At 38.2% G+C, this 21678-nt stretch overlaps 3 protein-coding genes across 3 annotated transcripts; 1 reads left to right on the top strand and 2 right to left on the bottom strand.

Moving 5' to 3' along the window:
- Nucleotides 1-535: 535 nt before the first annotated feature.
- On the top strand, nucleotides 536-2862 carry LOC105394335 (nibrin). The gene has a single exon (XM_011566222.3). The coding sequence runs from the start codon at nucleotides 663-665 to the stop codon at nucleotides 2745-2747; it is 2085 nt and encodes a 694-aa protein (XP_011564524.3). The 5' UTR covers nucleotides 536-662; the 3' UTR covers nucleotides 2748-2862.
- LOC105394336 (ribosomal L1 domain-containing protein CG13096) lies at nucleotides 2809-13896 on the bottom strand. Its single transcript, XM_011566223.3, has 5 exons — nucleotides 13288-13896; nucleotides 11643-11781; nucleotides 10943-11369; nucleotides 10607-10763; nucleotides 2809-2938 (listed from the first exon to the last, which is right to left on the bottom strand). The coding sequence occupies exons 1-5, from the start codon at nucleotides 13764-13766 to the stop codon at nucleotides 2860-2862; spliced, it is 1281 nt and encodes a 426-aa protein (XP_011564525.3). The 5' UTR covers nucleotides 13767-13896; the 3' UTR covers nucleotides 2809-2859.
- Nucleotides 3196-9725, bottom strand: LOC125489760. The gene is made up of 2 exons (XM_048626700.1): nucleotides 8148-9725; nucleotides 3196-3470 (listed from the first exon to the last, which is right to left on the bottom strand). Exons 1-2 carry the CDS (start codon nucleotides 8494-8496, stop codon nucleotides 3208-3210), a joined length of 612 nt encoding a protein of 203 aa, XP_048482657.1. The 5' UTR covers nucleotides 8497-9725; the 3' UTR covers nucleotides 3196-3207.
- Nucleotides 13897-21678: the final 7782 nt, after the last annotated feature.

Here is a 21678-nt window from a genome sequence, read left to right as displayed (position 1 = left end):
CATCCAAACACAAGGTACTTCAGCTGTCAAACAATTTGTTTGTTTACATTTTTCAAGAAAAAAGCCGCCATTTTAATTGACACCAAAGTTTAGGTAAGCGCATTTTTTTCGTTGATATGGCATGTCCTCTCTTTATTCTTTTGTCAATGGGATAGACGTGTGACCAAAGAGTATGTAAAAGCTGACGCCTGTCAATTTTTTCTTTTTTATTGCCCATATATTTTTATAGAGACGATGGAAAAAGTCCTGAAGTGCCATCATATCCCCGTTTTGTGAAACTTGAAATGTTTTTATTTTTATAAAATTACTGAGTCATAGGAAAAATCTGAGATTTTTTTAGGATGATACGGAGGGTTATTCCTATCATTAGAAAAGTTATGAGCGTTGTTCAATTTTTTCAGACATAGCCTATTGTACCTTTAATTCACGGCTGACAGCCGCGTCCGATAGTGTGTCGGTGCCTTAAGTTTAAACAAGTATTCTGTTTGATCTATGGAGTCGTGTCAACGTTTATACTGTGTGTCACTGTCACTTTAAAAAAAATCAAAATTACAAATGGCTTCAATGGCGGCGGCTTTCGTTTGTAATTATTAACCTTAATGCACAAAGTTTAGTCATATAAATCATATTGTGCAGTATTGCTGTACCAATAGAAATTCAAAATGTGGTTCTTGACATCTAAAAGTGATCAAAGAGTCATAAGTATTGCACCTGTAAAAGGCAAAGTTACAATAGGCCGGAGCGTCGATCCTGAAGTTTGTGACTTCTCTGTTCCTGAAGACGTATCTATAAGCAGAAAGCACGCAACAATATCATTACAAGGAGAGGACCTAATACTCACTGATTTAGGGTCTAAATATGGAACCTTTGTCAATCAGCCAGCATCTGAAAAGAAGGGTATAGATCGTGATGTCCAAAAGACGCTTCATGAAGATGATACTGTTCGTTTTGGAGCCCTGACTAGTGTATGGACCGTTAGCAAAGTTGATTTTGTCACCTGTGCCTCCACTTTGAAGGGAGAGAATCTACAGAAGTTGCAGTCATATCTAAATAAGCTTGGTGGTACATTCAAGAATGAATGGGATAACTCTTGCTCCTACCTTACTATGCCAGCTTTAACACTGACTATTAAGGTTGTACTTGCTTTAGTTCAAGGTGCAAACATTGTAACCTTGGCATTTTGGGAAAAGTGTTGTGAGGCAATAGAAAACTATGCTAAGCTTCCTGAACCAAAGGATTTTTTGCCTCAAGTTGTGGAGTCTACAATCAACAAAGATGTTGTATCATTTTCTCCAAATTTAAAAAGAAGAAGGATCTTTGCTGATAAAAAATTTGTTTTCTTGTCTAAAAGGCAACTGGAAATGTACAGAAATGTATTGATGATGGGGTCGGCCACACCTCTGCTCCTCAGTGAGTCGAAGATGACCAAGTCTATGCTAGCTGCTCCTGATGTAATTGTGATCCAATACATCATCAACAACACCACCCAGGAATCACAAGCTTTACAGACTCAGATTAAAGGGATTGTTGACTACTTGAAGAGTAAAGGCAAGAGAGTTGTAGCAGATGCTGAAATAGGGCTGGCTATATTGTACTGTAGCCTGGAAAAATACTGTAATCCCTTCTTTGATTATTCTTCAGAAGTTCTGAAGGAAACAAATGATGCTCAAAATTCCAAAAGACCTATAAATGTACTTGCCCCGGAATCTCAAGAGCCCTCTGTTAACAAAAAAATGAAGACTGAAACTACTGTTGATGAAAGTCTTTCCAATAATGATACTGAAAGGATCAATGAAGAAAGCAATGGTAGTGCAAAAAGGAAACTTAGCACTGACAGTAGTGAGGTTGTTGAGAATATGCAGAAAAAAGTTGCTACTGAAAGTAATGTTACAAACAATGGAAATGATGATGATAATGATCTCTTTGAATTCATTAAGCCTAACCCTACCCCAAGAAATGATAATGATGGAAATAAGAATAGTTTGTCATTTTTGAAACCATTAAAAAGGAAGCAAGAAGATTCATCTGAGATGGATGATGATAATTTATTTAATTTTATAACAACAGATAAAGAGCAAGCTTCTGGTGATGCCAGCACTAAGAATCTATTTGATCAAACTAAAATAAAAGAAGATCCTATCACTCCGCAAATTAAAAGACAGAAAATGGAAGAAGAGTTTGAAAGTAAGCTTAACTCCACTAACTTTTCAGCTTTATTTGAAAAGTCAATCAAGGCTTTGCTGGAATCAAATGCCAACTGGAGGTCATCAGAAGACATCCCAGTTTTGAAGATTAAAAAAGAAGATGTTTCTGAACAAATTGAGGAAAAGTTAAGCGAACTTGATCTAGGCACTACTGTGGTGACTGTCAACCCGAAGTTGATTGTTGAAAATAAGCCAGTAAATGTTGAAGAACAATCTAGCCAAGTGAAAAACTTCAAAAAGTTCAAAAAAGTATGGCCTCTAAAAATGCAAATAACAATAATACCTAAGTCTGAAATGAGTTTTGTGAAACCTGAACCAATCAATGACATACCATGTGCTGGCGTTAATGAGTCTGAGAACAAAATTCCTGCTGGTGATGACATTATTAGTACAACTGTGAATACTAACCCATCTAGTGATGAAATTCTTAGTGAAACTGTGAGTACTAACCCTGCTGGTGATCAAATTATGAATACAGAACCTGTAGCTGAAACTGTGAAGCCAACTTCAACAATTGTTGACTTTTTCAAAACATTTGAGTAAATGATTAAAATTTCAGAAGATTGTGTAATTGATTTTTTATATTCAGTTTGAATAAAAAATATTTTTGTAAGTGTAAATCTTTATTATTATAAAATAAATTTACGTTACTACATTACTCTGATTTTTCACCATCATCATCTTCTATTTCTTTGTCTGTTTCTTCGTTTTCGTTAATGTCTTGCTCCATGTCACTGTAAAATTAAAATATACTTAATTATTAATAGATCTATAACCACTGTTGGCGCAGGTATCTACTCAATGAGAACTAGGTTGGAGATCCGTTTTACAAGAAATATATTGACTTTATCAAAGTTTCAAATCAAAGAAATATTGGTTATGTTGATCGAATGGCTTGCAGTCTCAGAATGGCGGCGCGTAGTCTGCGTCTGCGCCTGCGAGGGTGCGGGGCGCGGGGGGGCGCCGTCACTCGTCTAGTATATGACACACGTAGTGTTGTGCTTCAACAAGCTGGGCCCCTTGGAGCTGGAGTATCCTGGTCCAACGTCATGGGTAGAGGGCAGAGCCGGTTGTAAGCCCGTCTCAAGGTCCCCGAAGTGGAGAGGACGTCTGCCACGCGGTTGATGCCGTCGGTGCCAGGGTAGACGGCTGTGATGCGACCGAGCAGCCATCTGTTGGGTGGGAGCCGGTCATCTTTGATGAGGACCATCTGCCCAAGCTGTAGTTGACCTCGATTGGTGTGCCACTTGCTGCGAATCTGTAATGCTGAAATATACTCCTTATAATAGCGATTCCAGAAGTGTGCTTTCAATGCTTGGACTCGTTTGTATCGAGAGAGTGTGTTGATTGGAGCGTTGTCGACCTGAGGTGCAGGTAGCATTGTGAGCGTTCGTCCAATCAGAAAATGTGCAGGAGTGAGAGCTACTAGATCAGATGGATCAGATGAAATAGGGGTTATGGGTCTGGAATTAAGAATTGCCTCTATTTGAACCAAGACAGTGTACATTTCTTCATAATCTAGGTGAGTCATTGATAAAACTCGTTTTAGGTGATGTTTGACTGACTTCACTGACGCTTCTGCTAACCCATTGAAGTGCGGACTGTATGGTGGAGAGAATTTGAATTCAATTTGAATCTTAGCTGCTTCATTAATTATGTTATTGGAATTTTGTTTCAAAAATTTAGGTAATTCATTAAAGGTACCAATAAAACATTTAGCATTATCGGATGTTATGGAGGCTGGCTTGCCCCTGCGGCAAATTAGACGATTAAGCATGGCCATGTAGCCCTGGGAAGTTAAGTCGGTGACGAGCTCTATGTGCACAGCTCGTACTGCCATACATACAAAAATGGCTATGTATGCTTTTTTCAGCTGACTGCCACGACCCTTTTTGTTCGCTATCAGGATTGGTCCCGCATAATCGACTGCTGTGTTTGCGAATGGATAGTCAGCTTGTAGCCTCTGCTTTGGGAGGTTACCCATGATGGGTTGGTAAGTTTTACCTGAAAATCTAAGACAAGTTATGCAAGTATGAGTTACTTTTCTAGTTAAATTACGCCCATTGATAATCCAATACTTATGGCGTAGTGTTGCCAATAATAGTTGTGGCCCTGGATGTAAAAGTATTTTGTGATAGTGTTGGGCTAAAAGTTTAGTGATGTGATGTGATGCATGTAGTAAGATGGGGTGTTTTGTGTCGTAGGCGTAGTTCGTGTTCGACAGTCTCCCTCCAACTCTGATTATACCTGCATCATCAACAAAGGGATTAAGACTTAAAAGTTTATCTTTAGACGGCAATGGTTTTTTGTTAATTAAAATGGATTTTTGTTTACAAAACATATCACTCTGCACTATTTTACATAAAACCTGCATAGCGTCTTCAAGTTCTGATGCTGTAATTAGACCTACCATTTTGTTATTACGATTGAAACAGTTATGTTTAAAACGTTTAATTTGTACTATTACACATTGTAATAAACAAATATTGGAAAAGTTAAGTGCTAAATTATTTTCATGAGGTTCAGTAGTAGATAAATGACACTGAAACTTAATCTCTGGCAATTCCTCACTATTTGTGTTTTGCGGTTGAGTAGGCAACTGCATATCTGCTTGGTGTAGGAAGTGCGGACCTCCCCACCACAAAAGTGATGATTTAAGTTTTGCTGCATTTAAACCCCTTGACCCTATATCGGCAGGGTTCATATCTGTGGGAACATAATTCCATGACTGAGGGTTTGAATTTTTGGTGATTTCATTTATTCTGTTGAGTACAAATAGTTTTAGTTTTAGCTTACATGTTTTTATCCAGCTCAGCACGATAGTTGAGTCACACCAGAAGTACTGTGCGTCTATATGTAGACGTAATGATTCTATTGCCTTTTTTGCTAACTGAGTAGCCAGAAGAGAACCACACAGCTCAAGTCTGGGCATAGTAATTTTTTGTTTTAGAGGAGAAACTTTACTTTTTGCCAACAGTAAGTGGACACTTACGTTGCCATTGTTAGACAGTGAGCGTACATATACGCAAGCTGAATATGCTTTTATAGAAGCATCACTAAATGTATGTAATTCTACCTTGACGTAGAAATCACATAAAACTCGACGAGGAATTTGAATTTCGGTTACTTCCGGTAAATGTTTTACAAATGTGTTCCACTGTGACTCAACCTCGGCTGGTAACTGAGTGTTCCAGTCAACATTTTTCGCCCATAAATTCTGTAGGAGAATTTTGGCCTGTAACATACAAGGATTAATTAATCCTAATGGGTCAAATACTTGTGCTATAGTTGATAAAATTATGCGTTTATTTATTTTGTGTTTTTGTTTGATGTTGTTTATTGAAAACAGTAATAAATCTTTTGTGCAGGCCCAAAGTAAACCTAATGTTTTTGCATACTCGTCATTTTTTAGACATAATAGTTCGTCATTGTTGTTTTCATTGTCTAGAGAGTTTAATACTGAGGCAGAGTTAGAACGCCATTTTCGTAACTGAAAATGAGCTCCTTGTAGTGTTTGTATGACGCCCTTACATGTTTGTATGAGGGTTTGCTCGTCATCATTACCTGAGATATAATCGTCGACGTAGAAGTCATGTAAGATTGTTTCACCTACATTTTTGTCTGTACACTCTTGCCCTAACTGCATTAGGCATCTGGTAGCTAGATATGGCGCGGATGCTGTACCGTACGCGACCCTATTTAACTTGTATAGTTTGATTGGCTCACTGGGATCTGATCGCCAGTAAATTTGTTGTAAGCTTCGCTGTTCCTCCTTTACATAAATTTGTCGGTACATTTTTTCTATGTCCGATGACACTACATACTTATGCTGACGGAATCTAATCAGTATGCTTAATAAATCATCTTGTACAGTGGGGCCTATGTACTGAATGTCATTAAATGACTTGCCTGAACTAGTTATACTCGATGCGTTAAAAACTGTTCTCAACTTTGTTGTGAGTTTATCTTCACGCAGAATGCCGTGATGTGGCATTATGTATGAAGTTTTGTCGTCTTGTGGGTTAGTGTTTTCTGACATATGACCTAAGGTCTGATATTCTTCAAGAAAATCTGTGTATTTTTGTTTAAACTCACTGTTGCGATTGAATTTGCGCTCTAATGATTTAAATTGAATTAATGCTTGTTGTGATGAGTCGCCTAAGCATTCAGGTGATTCTTTTAATGGTATTGTAACAATGAAATTGCCATCTGGGTGGCGTGTGGTTGTTTGTGTAAATATTTGTTCACACTCACTCTCACCTTTAGTTCGGGATTGTTGAGTGGTGGAAACTGATTCAAATTCAAAGAATTTATCGAGTTTTTCCTCAAGCTCAATGTTATTTAGAAAATGACAGTGGACTGTATTATAGGATTGCATTTTGTTGTGTTTAGAATAAGGAACTTGTATAGATCCTGAAACTATCCACCCTAGTGTTGTTTCAACTAAGGTTGGTTTATTTTTGCCTAGATTGATGCGGTTGTTAGATAGGACCGCCCAAAACAAATCCGCGCCTAACAGCATATGCACTTCCGCAGGAACTGAGAACGTCGGATCTGCTAGTTTGATATGCGAAGGAATATTGAGAGCCTCGCAATTTATTCTTGTAGTAGGTATCAACTGGGTGATTTGTGGAACAACGAAACAATTGACGTTTGTTGTATAACCACTATTGGTGAGTGACGATATAGTCACGTCACATCTTTGTGTTATTTTTGAAGACTGTTTATTTAGCCCTTGTACTGAAATTGAAGTTGAATAACTGGGTATTTGCAACTGTTTTTGTATTTTTTCTGTAATAAAACTAGACGTGCTGCCGTTATCTAGAAGTGCACGAATTTTGTGATTGTTACCGTGGTGATCGGTTATGTTTATGATTGCAGTTGAAAGTAGAACTTGACTGTTATGAGTAGAGGACAATGTAATGTTGTCTGACTGTACTACCATACTGTTCTGACTACTCTGTGGTATTTGTGATTGATTTTGCCCTGCTATGGACGGTAAGACAACACAGTCACTTGACCCATGGCAGGGGGACTGCGAGCTACTTGATTTTGTTTGTGTCTGTGATTGTGTAGATGCAGAATCCGTTTTATGTAACATTGTATTGTGTCGTTTTGTGCAATACCTACATGAACTCAATCTACAACGTTGTTCGTCATGACCACTCCGTAAACAATTAGTGCAAAGATTTAATTTATTTACCTTTTCAATGCGTGCCTCGATAGGCATTGATTTGAATTTTAGACATTGGTATATGGAATGATTATTTTTACAAACAGGGCAATTATATTGTGATTGTTTTTGTGTTTGGTTATGATTTACGACAAAAGTTTTTGGACGATTGTGAGAGATGTCGCTGTGTCTGCGTGTGTGTTTTTGTGATTGTGCTTCCTCCATGGTCTCTAGTAAGTCTGCGCGGTTTTTGAGAAATGAGTTGAATTCTTCTAAAGTAGGTATAGACTTTATATGATTGCGTTCTGTTTCCCAGTCACGCATTGTGTGTGAATCCAGCTTACTAGTCACCATGTGGATGATGAGAATGTCCCAGTGTTCTGTAGGTAAATTAAGTGTTTTCAAGGCTCTTAGATTTTTATTAATGCTATCTATTGTGCTACGTAACGCCTTTGAGGATTCTTGAACAACTGGTTGTATGTTAAACAAAGCTTGTATGTGATTGTTTACTAGAATTCTATCATTATTGTATCGATCACACAGCAAATCCCATGCAACATCATAGTTTTCTGCTGAAAACTCTAATGATTTTATGATTATAGAAGCACTTTCCTTTAAAGTGTTCCGCAAATAGTGAAATTTATGGATTTTTGGTATTGAAGTGTTTGTGTGTATTAGTGACTTGTATGTGTCATGGTATTCTAACCAGTCCTGATAGCGACCAGAAAATGTCGGTAAATTAATTGTAGGTAATTTAAGGTTTGGCCCACCTGAGAATGCACTAGAACCCGTTACCGACTGATTGTCCCGCGCCGCAGAAGCCGCCGTGTGCTTGTCGAGCGCCTCCTGCGCGGCAGCTACTGTGCTGAAGTAGCTGGTTTCGAAGCTCTCCCGTTCTAAATATTCGTCACCTGGAATTTCAGATAAATTTTCTATTTCAGTTTGAGTTGAATCATATTCATTGTACATTTCTTGTATTTTGCTAGCTCTAATAGTTAATTCTCGAATTTGCAAGTTATTTAGCTCTTTACAAGGCAAAAGCGTGTCTAAATAAGTTTTAAATATTGTAAGCTTTGATTTAAATGATGCTCTTGACCTTTTTAATGATTTAATATCCATGTTTAATGAGTTGCGACTTAATGGAGTGGGCTAAGAAATGAAGTTAAGCTAAGATAACTGGTGCCCAAGTCTCTCAGATGATTCTGAGACTGCAATCCATTCGATCAATGTTTATAGCTGTTTTACACTTTGTTTATAAAATAAAATTTGTGAAAATAGTGAAACAAGCTCGAAGTGTATGAAGCGATACTTAAATTTTAACAGGCAGCTACTATGGGTCAGCAGAAGAGCTCACGCAAGCAATGCAAACATCGAAGCCACCTCAGCTTGCGTAACCGGTTAGAGGCGGTTCGGCGCACGCACCACCTGCGCGACAGCGATGCTGACGGATTCACTGGAATGTATGAGATAAAAACAATATGTTAAAAAACGAGAAAAAATATGCAATTTGTTAAAAATATACACTGTGTTGGGGAAAACAGCTGTTCATTGAAACAAATATGGCCTTTGAACTGAATAAACTTGAATGGATTGACAGATGCAAATGGATTTCAATAATTTAATGACGTGGGTACGCAAACACGTAGGTTAAAATTGGGAATAGATTCGATTATTTATGAATAATATGCGCTTTCGATTGTGTAAAAATAGACAGGTGACGGGAGAAATGGGAGATAATTAGGTTATGACACCCAAAATTGTAATTTTAACAAAATGAATTGATGATTAAAACGGGATAATTATTATTGTTACGTGATTTTTACTAGGAAAAAAGATAGTGAATTGAATTGTGCACACAGGGGATAATTGAAATTGGAACGAACTCACAGCAATACCACACTGTAACCTCTTTTCCTGGTTTTTCGATTCTGGTCGTGGTTTCTGGTTTTTCTTGTGATTCTTGAGATTCGAGACTGGCCGTAGAATGTTGTATCTTGATTATTTTCGTGGAGATCGCGGCGAATAGCAGATTGGTGCCGCGTGGATCTTCTACCTTGCCCTTGAACGACCTCGCCGATACGTGCCTCGGGAATCCGATTTTCGTCTCGCCTGGTCTTCAGATCTTCCAAAAAGCCCGTATCCGGCTCGAAAACTTGTTGGCGCAGGTATCTACTCAATGAGAACTAGGTTGGAGATCCGTTTTACAAGAAATATATTGACTTTATCAAAGTTTCAAATCAAAGAAATATTGGTTATGTTGATCGAATGGCTTGCAGTCTCAGAATGGCGGCGCGTAGTCTGCGTCTGCGCCTGCGAGGGTGCGGGGCGCGGGGGGGCGCCGTCACTCGTCTAGTATATGACACACGTAGTGTTGTGCTTCAACAACCACCATCACAGTCATAATGATAGAACACATCCTAAACTAACTATGATGCTAGTCTGGATGACAAAAAAACATGTATAAATATGTGACAAATTCACTACCTATATGAAAGTAGCCCAGTGGCCTGCCTTCAAGCATATGACATTAAAGAGTAAAGTGTGCCCACATCTGTACAATACGAACATGCACTGGCCAATAGGAAAATAATTTTCTTCAATCTAAAGATTCTGATGTGACTACAGTAAAACTATAGTAAAGTCCTGACAATGGAAGTAGATTCTAACTAATTGTAAAAGACCATATTTATTGGAACTATTATATATTTATTTAAGGACAAATCCATTAAAAAGCCATTATCAATTGGTATTTAATTTTTAAAACGTATGTAAGTAAAATCACACTCTTTATTGTCATGATTTTATATGTAGTTGGACTGTATGTGCTGAGTGAGTGTTACAGGAGCATTGCCAATTTATAAGAAAACAGTAATATTGCACATTAGCTATTATCCTCCCATTTAGCTCATACTTTCTTCTACCACAGAACACATTTACTCTAGCGAGACCTCTACCAACTAAAAATTAAAATTAATTTAAAATTAAGCAGGGTCAGACAAATGAACAGCATGCTCAGTTCAGGCTAACCAGTCTTCATTGCCTGGGAATGTGTAAGTGAAAATAAAACTTTAGTGGGCTAATAGGATAAATAATATAGGCCCCATTGCTGTAGTGTGTAATATTTTTTTACAGATATTGAAAAATATATGAAAAAAACGCAGCACGGCGACGCACCGCAGCAATGGGGCCTCGCCCTTAGATCTAGTAATCAAATGAACCATTTCCTTACCTGTCTTCATTCTGTGGTCTCCTCTTGATGTGCACTGTGCCATCAGGTGCAACAGCCACCCTGCTTCCTGGCATGGTGGATAGCTCATCTTCAACCACCTTGAAGTTTTTAGGTACCTTTCTTACTAGTTTTGGTGGGAATATGGTGTTGGCTGATCCTGAAATAATCAATACACTGGATCTTAGAGGTAGTTGGTAAACTATTTTTAAATTCAGTTTTCGAGTGATTCAGTTATTAATCAATTTAAAAAGATATTCTCTTTAAAAAAGGCTGTTCAGTAACTAGAGTTAATTCTTTAATTGGCAATAATCATTGAGAATCACTACAGATACTTACTCAGAGTGACATACAGGGGCACAGACAGAGACAAAGGTAGTTTCAGTGCAATAGACCTAATGTTGGCCTCTCCACCTGGAAACTTTTCCTTCAGCTGTTTCACTAAAGCCAGGACATTCTCTTGGATATCTTTTTTCGACATGCCTGTGTGACCAACAAGAATAGTTGACGTCTCTCCCACATTCAACCTAAGCATGGCAGTGCGGAGACCAACATCTATAGAGTTCTTCAGTTTCTCATTCTCTTTCACTCTAACAGGGATGAGCATGTTGTGTTTTTTGAAGAACATCTTTCCTAGGATGTGTGACACGTGGTTGAGCACTCTGGAGTCCACCATGATGAAGTCGTGCTGGGTCAGCAGTCTTCGTTTCAGTTCAAATTGGTCATATTCTACTCGCAGTTGCCTCATGGGCAGGACAGTTTTCACCTGTGAATTGATAAAAAAATATATTTCATTAAAGTACACTTGATACTTAATTTTTCTTTTGTTTTTTTACTTCTAATCAGCTTAAAACAGCTGCTGTTATTATGGTAAATTCAAAATAAGACACATTGGAGGGCAACATAATGTAAAAGCATTTTATTTGATGAATATAGATTTGTATGTATGTGTATTTATATTTGATGAATCTTCAAGATTTTACTGCCCTGCAGTGTGTATGCTACAACATGATCACAACAGTTGTTGAATTATACTCACATTAGAGACACCAGCCTTCCTCAACTGCTCCTCCCAGTGGTCCACCGTCGGCTCATGATCAATCTTTTTTCCCTTCTTCAGGTCAGGAGTTATTAAGCACACTTCTCCATTCAATGAAACAGTTGAGTGTGGTAGCACACTGAAATAACACACAACAAATATTTATTCATGAATATACTCATAATTCTATTCCTACCTGAAAGCCTAGTATGGGGCAACAAGACTTGATGTGAGTGAGCATGATTCAAAGCTGCTGTCACATTGTGGTGTGTACCCTGTGCTAGACCTTTGTTAGTTAGAGGGGACTTTCATTACAGGTCACAAGCACACAAGCTGCATTGAATGGTCAGCTGTATCATGTTTAGGGATAAGTGTACACTCACTGAATAGAGTAAATGTAAGTACAGCATTTCTCTTTTTGTTGTTGAAAATAAACCTACATACAGTTCCCCAAAATTGATAATGCACATAGAAATCTTCGTCATTGTTCGGCAACGGTCCTATTCCCGAGCGTTAGAAAACTATTATGTATTTAGAGTGGTTAAATGCATTTTCTTCATGAAATTTTAGTAGAATTATGTAATTGGTGCTAAAAGAGATAATTGATTTATCAGTAACGAAATTTGATTCGATAATTGATAATATTCCATAATATTAAAATTTACTTCGAAAATGTTACAGTAGGTACTTTTCAAGTGTCTTACTGAAGCTGATGTAAAGATGGATGAAAGAAGGTTTGAATAACACAAGGTTTATATTATAAGGAGAAATGGATTTCAAACACAGGTTTACATTTTAAACATTTTAAATCTCAGTTCAAAAGTATTTACAGCACTGATTATTTCACATTAATAAAAAAAAAAAAACACGCACTCACGCCTTGTACTAATGTACTCCCTTGCGGGGTAGGCAGAGGTGCATTGCTGCACCCACTTTTTGCCAGAGTGTTAAGTTAGTCCCAATGTAATAGGGGGTGGGCCTATTGCCATTTTACGGGCACATCCAAGACCTGAGAACAAATATCTGTATTTAAACAAATATCTGCCCCAGCCGGGAATCGAACCCGGGACCATCGGCTCAGTAGTCAGGGTCACTAACTACTACGCCATTCGGTCGTCATTAATAAAAATTCATTAATAAAAATGTTTACATTAAAATCTCAGTTCAAAAGTATTTACAGCGCTGATCATTCACAATGACAAACTTGGTCTTTTGGGTGTGGCTTTATTGGCAAAGTGAAGTCTATCAATGTGACGTATATTTTATTCTTAAAAGTCCCTCATAATATGGCGTCGTCAAAAATAATTAAAGTTGAAATTAAATTCACATTTGAAAAAAATAACAAGAACGATGTGTAATTGCAGCTCTTTATAATTCCACAAAAGTAATACTGATCTTGACCTTGAGACCTTTGACTGATCGGTGACAGCCACCGACCGCCCAAATTGTTTTCGATTATGTGTCACATGATATTGACTACTATTTCTTTCGAACAAGGATCAAAATGCAAGAGGCTCTTACGATTCAATGATTCGGGTGTTTCCGGGAATACGACAGTTTGCGAAGATTTGCATGCGCATTATTAATATGGGAGAACTGTAAGTATGTATTTTAATATGAAAGTATGTATGTGTATAGAACTTACAAACTTATGTTTCCTTTAGTATTTTGAATTTTCATGCAGTGGATTTCTGCAAAGATCGCTGTTTCATCTTCAAGTATTTTGTTACTCTTTTTACTGTCCTCAGCTAATTTCAGTACTGCACTCAAACATAAATCAACTAGTTTATCATTTATAAATTTTGAAGGTTTTGTGTAACGTTTCTTCGTGGTACTTTGGCCATTTTCAGTTGGCTTCTCAAGTTTTATTTCTTTCACTTCATTATCTTTAGTCCCCTTCACTTGAGCTTTTTTAGAAGCTGTCTTTTTCACTACAGCTTGCGGTTGAGGAGGAGGAATCTTGGGTGGCTTAACGGCTTTCTTCATTGCTTTTATTTGTGGTCCTTGCGGTGATGTCGAAACAACATTTTTATTAGCCTTCACTTTCTGTTTCTTTGCTATTTTTCCAGACTTCTGTACTTTATCATTGTTTCCCCTTTTTTTCATCATACCCGTTGCCAACATTTTACAATAAATTCCAATGTGCACCAACAATAATATCAAAAAAATACTTAAATTCACCGATTTGAGGTTATTACGCGCGTGGGGAAATACTTTACTTACTTGAGCATTGAGCACTTTGACAGTTGGGCACTCTGTGACTTTGACATTTGTTACAATCTGTGTTTTGATTGAATGACATTTTGTTGTATCCTTGACGAATGTGATCTGTGTTCTTCCCCACTTCAGAATAATAACACCCTCTGTACGCTGATTTTGTTTTGTTTTTATTTGTTCGAGTGAGTAGTAACCTGAGGCGCGAGCATAGGATTCGATACTATTTTCGAATCTACACGAAGGGTCGCTTTTACTAAACGCTAAACGTATTTAAATCAAATTTTAAATACATTTTGTACTAACTGACAGACGTATGACAGGCTACTAAATACGTTTAGCGTTTGGTGAAATTCCACCTAACATGGAAAAAACAAATGCCAGAATGGCGAAACCTGACCCGCTTTGCGTAAGTTAGCAGCCACTAACCAAACCTATTTTAAGTTATTGATAAAAATGTCTACTAACAGGGAAAAATATTTAAAAAAATCTAAACCATGGGGTTCTTGAGATATTAGGGTTCAAAAGTAAATTAATTAATGTATTTTTTTTCGTTAAATAAGTTTTTGATGAATAGTACACGCACAAACAAGTTTTATAATCTAAATCATGAGATTCCCAATACATAGTGCATCACAAAATGTATTACATGATTTTATTTCTGCAAATAATATCAAGATTATTTTTGCACATTTCACACTCGGAAACCTATTTTTATAAAGAGATCAATTTCAAAAATTATTTCATTCTATTCAAGTTCCCGTTATCCCGAAGTAACATAGAATACTTTCTATCCAGGAATTCCCACGGGAACACTTTTAAAAACTATTTTTAGCTCAAGGGTAACATCTAGTACAGTAGAAAGGCTTGATCTTTCGGCACTTATATCTTCGTTCTCCCATGCCTCATAATAATAAAATTAATACCAGTATATACTGTAGTCACGGACTACACATCAGTGTATGTTTCATCAATGGCCGCTCTGGGTCATGGTGCTATAGAGAAATTGCCATTCTCCTTTGCCTTACATTTTGACAGTGACATTTGACGATACGCAACCAATACGCAACGTAAACGGAGGTTTCGAATCCTGTGCTCGGGCAACTGTACCCAAGGACTTTGTATATACAGAGTGTCCCAAAAGTCAACGTCATCCCTTAAAGGGCTGATAGGTCAGCTCATGAGAGGCCAGAATATCACAATATGACCTTAGTAAAAACTCGATAATTTTCTAGATATTGACACTATTATAAATTTGCTGAAAATCGACACCTTGGAGCAGTTTTTTGCGTGCCGCCGGTACAAAAATCCATATTGTTAGAATTTGTTTGGTGTTGCATCACTCTGTATAGCCTGCTATTGATCGCAGTCAAAAAAATATCGAGTAATGCTGTATGTTTAAAAAAAAACACGGTTTTCAAAGTCATAAAAGGTAATCGTATTTTTTTATAAACAACTTTGACTCTACATACTGTAAAAGGTTTATACAAATTCTACTCGTATGTGACAGTACCTAAGCAGGAACTGTTCTTTTTTGATGTTGGTGACAAAGTAATCTGAAGAAATATGGCACCAACTTCAAAAAAGAACAGTTCCTGCTTAGGTATATTTGTACTGTCACATACGAGTAGAATTTGTGTAAACCTTAAATTATTGTGCCAGGTTTGCGTAGTATATTTTTTTTACAGTAGAGTAAAGTTGTTTATAAAAAAATACGATTACCTTTTATGACTTTGAAAACCGTGTTTTTTTTAAACATACAGCATTACTCGATATATTTTTTTTACTGTGATCAATAGCAGGGCTATACAGAGTGATGCAACACCAAACAAATTCTAACAATATGGATTTTTGTACCGGCGGCACGCAAAAAACTGATCCAAGGTGTCGATTTTCAGCAAATTTATAAAAGTGTCAATATCTCGAAAATTATCGAGTTTTTACTAAGGTCATATTGTGATATTCTGGCGTCTCATGAGCTGACCTATCAGCCCTTTAAGGGATGACGTTGACTTTTGGGACACCCTGTATACAAAGTCCTTGCCTGTACCTAGACCAATCAATGTTTCAAGCTGCGTACAGACCGGGCCAACGAACGCCCAACGAACGCTAACGGTTATCCCAACGATGGATATTTATCAGATTGCAGCATCGAAGGTCAACGAAACCCGTTCGTTAGCGTTCGTTGGGCCGGTCTGTACGCGGCTTTTAACATAGGTGCGCGGTATGATATGAGCTTTGATTAAGTATATGGTCGAAGGATATGAGTTAAAGTTCAACTAGGTTTAAAACCATAAAAATAGTGCGATTTTGCTTTCATCACGACCCATTACGTCCCCACTGCTGGGGCACGGGTCTCCTTCCAATGAAGGAAGGGTTTAGGCCTAGTCCACCACGCTGGCCAAGTGCGGGTTGGTGGACCCCAACACATGCAAGCTTGTGCTGAGAGAGTTGTCGGGTAAGTGGGCAACCCGACTGTCAGATGTTTTCAAGCCGCCCGAAGGCCTCTGACTAGGCTTAACGACTTTGCTTTAGTAAGTCTTTTTATGACTAATTTCATAATATCTCTCTCTTTTTATCAGATTTCAGCTTAAATGAAGGTAACTAAGTAATCAACTTAAGTACCTACCTACTGGCTTAAACAGTGTGTTATTAGTATCCATTTCCGCTTTCATGACTATTTAGTTAGACTATAGGTAAAGTTAGGTATTATGGCTATAAACCGGCATATTTTTTGCTCGTTTTTTTTTTAAATATGCAAAATAGCTATAATAATTATCATGAATAATCTATGTCATGTCAATATGAAATTCATTAGTAAGTAATGAGGTATGGACCAATTTAGTTCGCTCTCACCGGAACAGATAAGTTTGTGGCACTATAAGGTCGTTTGTCCGCCGCACGCCGTCAACGTCACGTCACGAGAACGAGACGACGTCGCCGAGGTAGCGGTAAGGCCGGGGTCTCCTATTTACTCCGTAGGTCGCGTCAAGTGTCACCGCCGTAGGCCGCGTCACGATGCTCACTACGGCCCGGGTCTCCTATTTACTCCGTAGGTCGCGTCAAGTGTCACCGCCGTAGGCCGCGTCACAATGTTCATTATGTCTACGCGCCAACGTCGGCGTGTGAGGGAGACCGCATCAGTACATTTCTATAGTGAGCATAGTGACGCGGCCTACGGCGTGACGCTGGACTCGACCTACGGCGTAAATAGGAGACCAAGGCCTACATCTACGCGCCAACGTCGGCGTGTGAGGGAGACCGCATCAGTACATTTCTATAGAGAGCATCGTGACGCGGCCTACGGCGTGACGCTGGACACGACCTACGGCGTAAATAGGAGACCCGGGCCTAAACCCATACATTTTTTTACGTCGCCGCCGCCGTCAAGTCATACTAAACTCGGTCAGGGGCTCTAGTACAGGTTTGATAGTTTGTCGAAAACTATAAAAGTTTACGTTTTCTCGCATACTAAGTGGCGTCTCTAATGGAAACTATCATGAAACTTTTGACAGATAATGCATGCAGATGACAGGAGAAAATGTAAACTTTTTTCGTTTTCATAAATAGCCAAACCCGTACTAGAGTGACTGAAATTATCTCGTTCTCGTGACGTGACGCTGACGTCTTGCGGTGGACAAACAATCTTAGGATATCTCTAACTATCTCTAAAGATAACGGTGGAGTCCGTCTGTAGTACCTACGGTTTATACCGCAATCCACGTTTAGCTTCGTACAAAGAAAAACTGTATACCTCTAAACTGCATATCTGTATAAGCAGAACACTTGTCACAAGAGACGGGGGGTCAAGATTTTTTACCTCAGATTGTACATAAATAGAACATAAACAACACCAACATCATTTGAATTTTATAATAAACTGTACAAATGCAGCTTTGCTGAATAGCCGACGTTGAACTCTTTAAAAAAAAGAAATTTGCACGGGAGTAGTTTTGTTTTTATTGCAGTAATCTTGAAAGCAATTTTTGTAGGTGCGGGTGAGTTTTTTAATTATTAATCAGTTTGACAATTCTCTTTTTTTGCACGTCACAAGGCAAGGCCAAGCGGGTCCATGAATAAAATAAAATACAACTCGAGGGGATGCGACTCCGAGCCCTGGATGTCTTTTCTACACCTCAGTAAATTCCCTAGGAATTAATAATTCAGTTTAAGCTACGCGAAATGCTCCCCGCGCACTTACCAAGCATACTAATTACAAAAGCATGACGCGATGTCCATAATCCTAATTAGAGAGGTATAAACACGGCAGTAAACGTGCCACGCTTATGTAAGTGGTTTGTAATGGCGACAATGTGGTGGTACTTCCGGAATATGATGCTTATCTGTAACAGGTAATTGAACGGACCAACCAAAAGACGCTGAAAACCACAGAAAAAAAGGAATGAGGAAGTAAAGTGCTACATCCCTCTCGTAGCGTACAGCGTAGCAGTGATACTCGTAGCACATTCGTAGCAACAAACTTTTGATAAAGAAACTTGTAACTACTTATCTATGCCGTGCGTGCGTGATGGCTAAAGATATTTATATTGAACCCGTAAATATTTAAAAAATCTTAATCAAGTCTCACTTCTGAAATAGAAAAGAATAGATACTTCTTGAGATTCAAGCTAAGTACATAATATGACCTAGATTTTAATATAAACTTATTTTTTAGACTTGTTACTGGTTAACTTGAAAATAAAAAGTTGCTCACTATATTACAGTAAAATAAGTGCCTCGGCTATGTGTCTTTACAGACGAATACATAAATCCCCAGTAAATAACTGGCCTTATTTAATATTCCAATGTAATCCCGTTCCCTAATTTCATGGCAGCTCATACGCAAAACAGTAATTTATGCTCTATCTCGCTACTTTGCTATGTAAACGACTGTTTTATGGTTTGTCCGTCGAGTGTTATGTGCACTTTTTAAATGAATATTATAAGTACTCACTTAACTTTCTAAATACATAAATTTTATCCTCATTTTCAAAACAAAACAATTTTACTGTAACATAATTAAAACACACACACTCACGCCTTGTACTACTGTACTCCCTTGCGGGGAGGCAGAGGTGCATTGCTGCACCCACTTTTCGCCAGTGTTATGTTTAGTCCCAATGTAATAGGGGGCGGGCCTATTGCCATTTTACGGGCACATCCAAGACCCGAGAACAAATATCTGTGTTTATACAAATATCTGCCCCAGCCGGGAATCGAACCCGGGACCTTCAGCTCAGTAGTCAGGGTCACTAACCACTACGCCATTCGGCCGTCATGTAACATAATTATGCTGCGTAAAACCATTCTGCGTTCCCAAGTCATGTGGTTTTTCCGGTTCACTTACCACTACAATCCTGTTCAGTGAAGTAAAGTTAAAAGATCAATCGTCGGGAACCCGCAGGGCGTGGAAGGCGATTGGCCGAGGGCTGACGAGCCGGACGTATTAACGAGGAAACTACCCAACAATATGTCTCGATTATAACCGACTCGGCAGCCAACTACAGAACTTGCTCGTCACCGCGCCCGGCTGGGAACAAAGCTTGAACGAGACGTGAATAAATGTGGTAAACAATCCTACGAATACCTATCACATATCCTATGTACTTATTATTACTACACTCACGGGCAATGAAAAAGTTCCATTGAGAAAATCACCAAATTATTACCAAACGGAAAAACCGGGAAAAAGCTAACTTAATGACACCTTCTGCAATATTTAAGTACATTTAACGGTGCATCAGAATACCTATTACACACTAAACACATAAATATTTTGATCAATTTTCCTATTAAATAATTGATAAAATAAGGGCCATTTGGTGTCTGAATTTTGTAAGTGGAACTGATTCTTTGCCCGTGAGTGTATTATACATATAAATACAGAAGTTTGTTTCAGATGTTTGTTACTCTTTCACACAAAAACCACTGACAACCTGGATTAGCTACAGCTAGATTGTACCCTGGTATTCCCACGGGAAACCTTTTTAAGGTGAAGCGGAGTTTGCGTTATTTCGTAGTAGGTAGTAATTTTAGGCGTTTATAGTTAGGTAACTAGCTTTTTATAGGTTTTCCCAAGAAAGTCCGAGATACAAAGAACTTTGTCATTTAGGGGTTATGCAGTTATTATGGTGTTTTTGTTTACATCGGTTCTGTAGTTTTATTTTCACTTACACTAGAAATATAGTTGCTAATTTAATAACAGTGCTTTGTTATTATAGAAACTTCTCCTTATCGCGTTGTCCCGCCGCCGCCGCCGCCGCCGTTGCCTGCCCCACCACGTATTATTTAGGATGAAATTGACGAAGTTAGAATCGGCGCCCAACTAATAATTGAATACACGCGACAGACCAACACCTTGTGCGGGGTTATGCGAAAATTAACTAGATTTGTAGGTAGATTTATAATATGACATTTACAATTAATAACTACTTAGGTATATTCTTTACAAAATTGTACTTACTAACCTATTATTTTCACCAAAAAACCATTTTATCAAATAATAAGTACTACGCTAGGACCTATTTAATACACATTTCAGAATAGAACAGTGAACATATCGCTATTAATTCTTCATCTGAAGAATAAACCAAGTTGTAGAGGTTTTATAGAATTTTATTTATTTTTTGGTTTTGAAGAGTGCGCCCGTCCGCTGCGCTAACGACTTCAAAAAGTACAGAAAGAAATAAACTGATCAACCTCTGACATCTGCAGTGGACACACAGGGAGAAGTGAAGAGGCTTCGAAACTTAATTAGCTAATAAGAGAAGCCAATCCTTGGCCAAGACTATGCAGTTAGACTTTTTACTATTCATCATCATCGTATTATTGCCTCGTCACTCAGAGTTGGCCTATCAGGTCAGCCCAAAGGCATGACATTGACTTTATGACATATATGATTATTCTTATGGTGGTTTAAATTAGTTACAACTAGGTGTTCAAGAGGAAGTTCGGACTTGCCAGCCACATAAGAGCACATAATAGAGTGTAGCAAGAGTCGCTGTTGTCGGACACGACGAAGAGGACATCATCATCATAGTAATTCGACAGTGGTAGGAAAAGAGATCAGACAGCTTAGGGTGTATTTTACACTTCTTTTATATTCTGTCGCTGTATGTTCTGCTCGAGAAGCGGAATAATAAATCTTCGGCCATTATTCGTCTGACGGATTGGCATTCCTCCAGTGAACTACACAATCTTGGAATTTTCTCTCAGTTTCAGATAGATAGGATATGATATGACAATGCTTTATTGAATATTTCCAACGTGTTGCCAGGGAGTTTGGATCATTCGATGCTTTTTGTAAAAAATACACATTGGGTTTTTTAACGATTTTGGAAAACATTCTGATTGTTGAACACTATTGATAAGTCTTGATATGGAACAAGTTGGACTTATAAGTACTTAACACATACCTACCTACATATTGTTTTTAGAACTTACTAAAGATGTGCAGGTGCCTAGATGTGATAACAAGTTTGCCAATAAAATGTATAACATCGTTACAGCCATCGCTACCTATACCTAATCCCCAGACGAATACAGAAGTTTCCAAAATGGTCGGGAGTTCCGGTCGATAATTACTCTTGTCAAAGAAAGTGAAAGTTTACTTTAGGGATCGCGAGACGAGCCCGGGGCTTGTGGGGAGCATAATAGAAATTTAATGACGATAACAACGAACAACGCGACGACGACGACGGGTCCAATTTAGGAATATTCGAGGGAATGTCTGTGACAGGGACTAGGGCATGCAATACCGCAATACCGGTATTCGTAATACCGGTATTAGGAGCAAAATTCACGCTTTTTTCAATACCGGTAT

The sequence above is a fragment of the Plutella xylostella genome, chromosome 17 (genome assembly GCF_932276165.1).
Source record: "Plutella xylostella chromosome 17, ilPluXylo3.1, whole genome shotgun sequence".
Lineage (NCBI taxonomy): Eukaryota > Metazoa > Arthropoda > Insecta > Lepidoptera > Plutellidae > Plutella > Plutella xylostella.
The sequence above is the reverse complement of the archived record's forward strand: the minus strand, read 5'-3'. Positions and strand labels throughout refer to the sequence as shown.

What these genes read in the sequence shown, in the direction of transcription:
- LOC105394335 (XM_011566222.3), top strand. Translation starts at nt 663, where the DNA reads ATGTGGTTCTTGACATCTAAAAGTGATCAAAGAGTCATAAGTATTGCA.
- LOC125489760 (XM_048626700.1), bottom strand. Translation starts at nt 8,496, where the DNA reads ATGGATATTAAATCATTAAAAAGGTCAAGAGCATCATTTAAATCAAAG. An exon ending in GGGTTCTAGTGCATTCTCAG is followed by an intron (nt 3,471 to 8,147) that starts GTGGGCCAAACC and finishes AGTATATTTCAG; the next exon opens with CATTACAGATTCGCAGCAAG.
- LOC105394336 (XM_011566223.3), bottom strand. Translation starts at nt 13,766, where the DNA reads ATGTTGGCAACGGGTATGATGAAAAAAAGGGGAAACAATGATAAAGTA. An exon ending in ACTAAAGGAAACATAAGTTT is followed by an intron (nt 11,782 to 13,287) that starts GTAAGTTCTATA and finishes GTGTTATTTCAG; the next exon opens with TGTGCTACCACACTCAACTG. An exon ending in GCCCCTGTATGTCACTCTGA is followed by an intron (nt 10,764 to 10,942) that starts GTAAGTATCTGT and finishes TGATTATTTCAG; the next exon opens with GATCAGCCAACACCATATTC.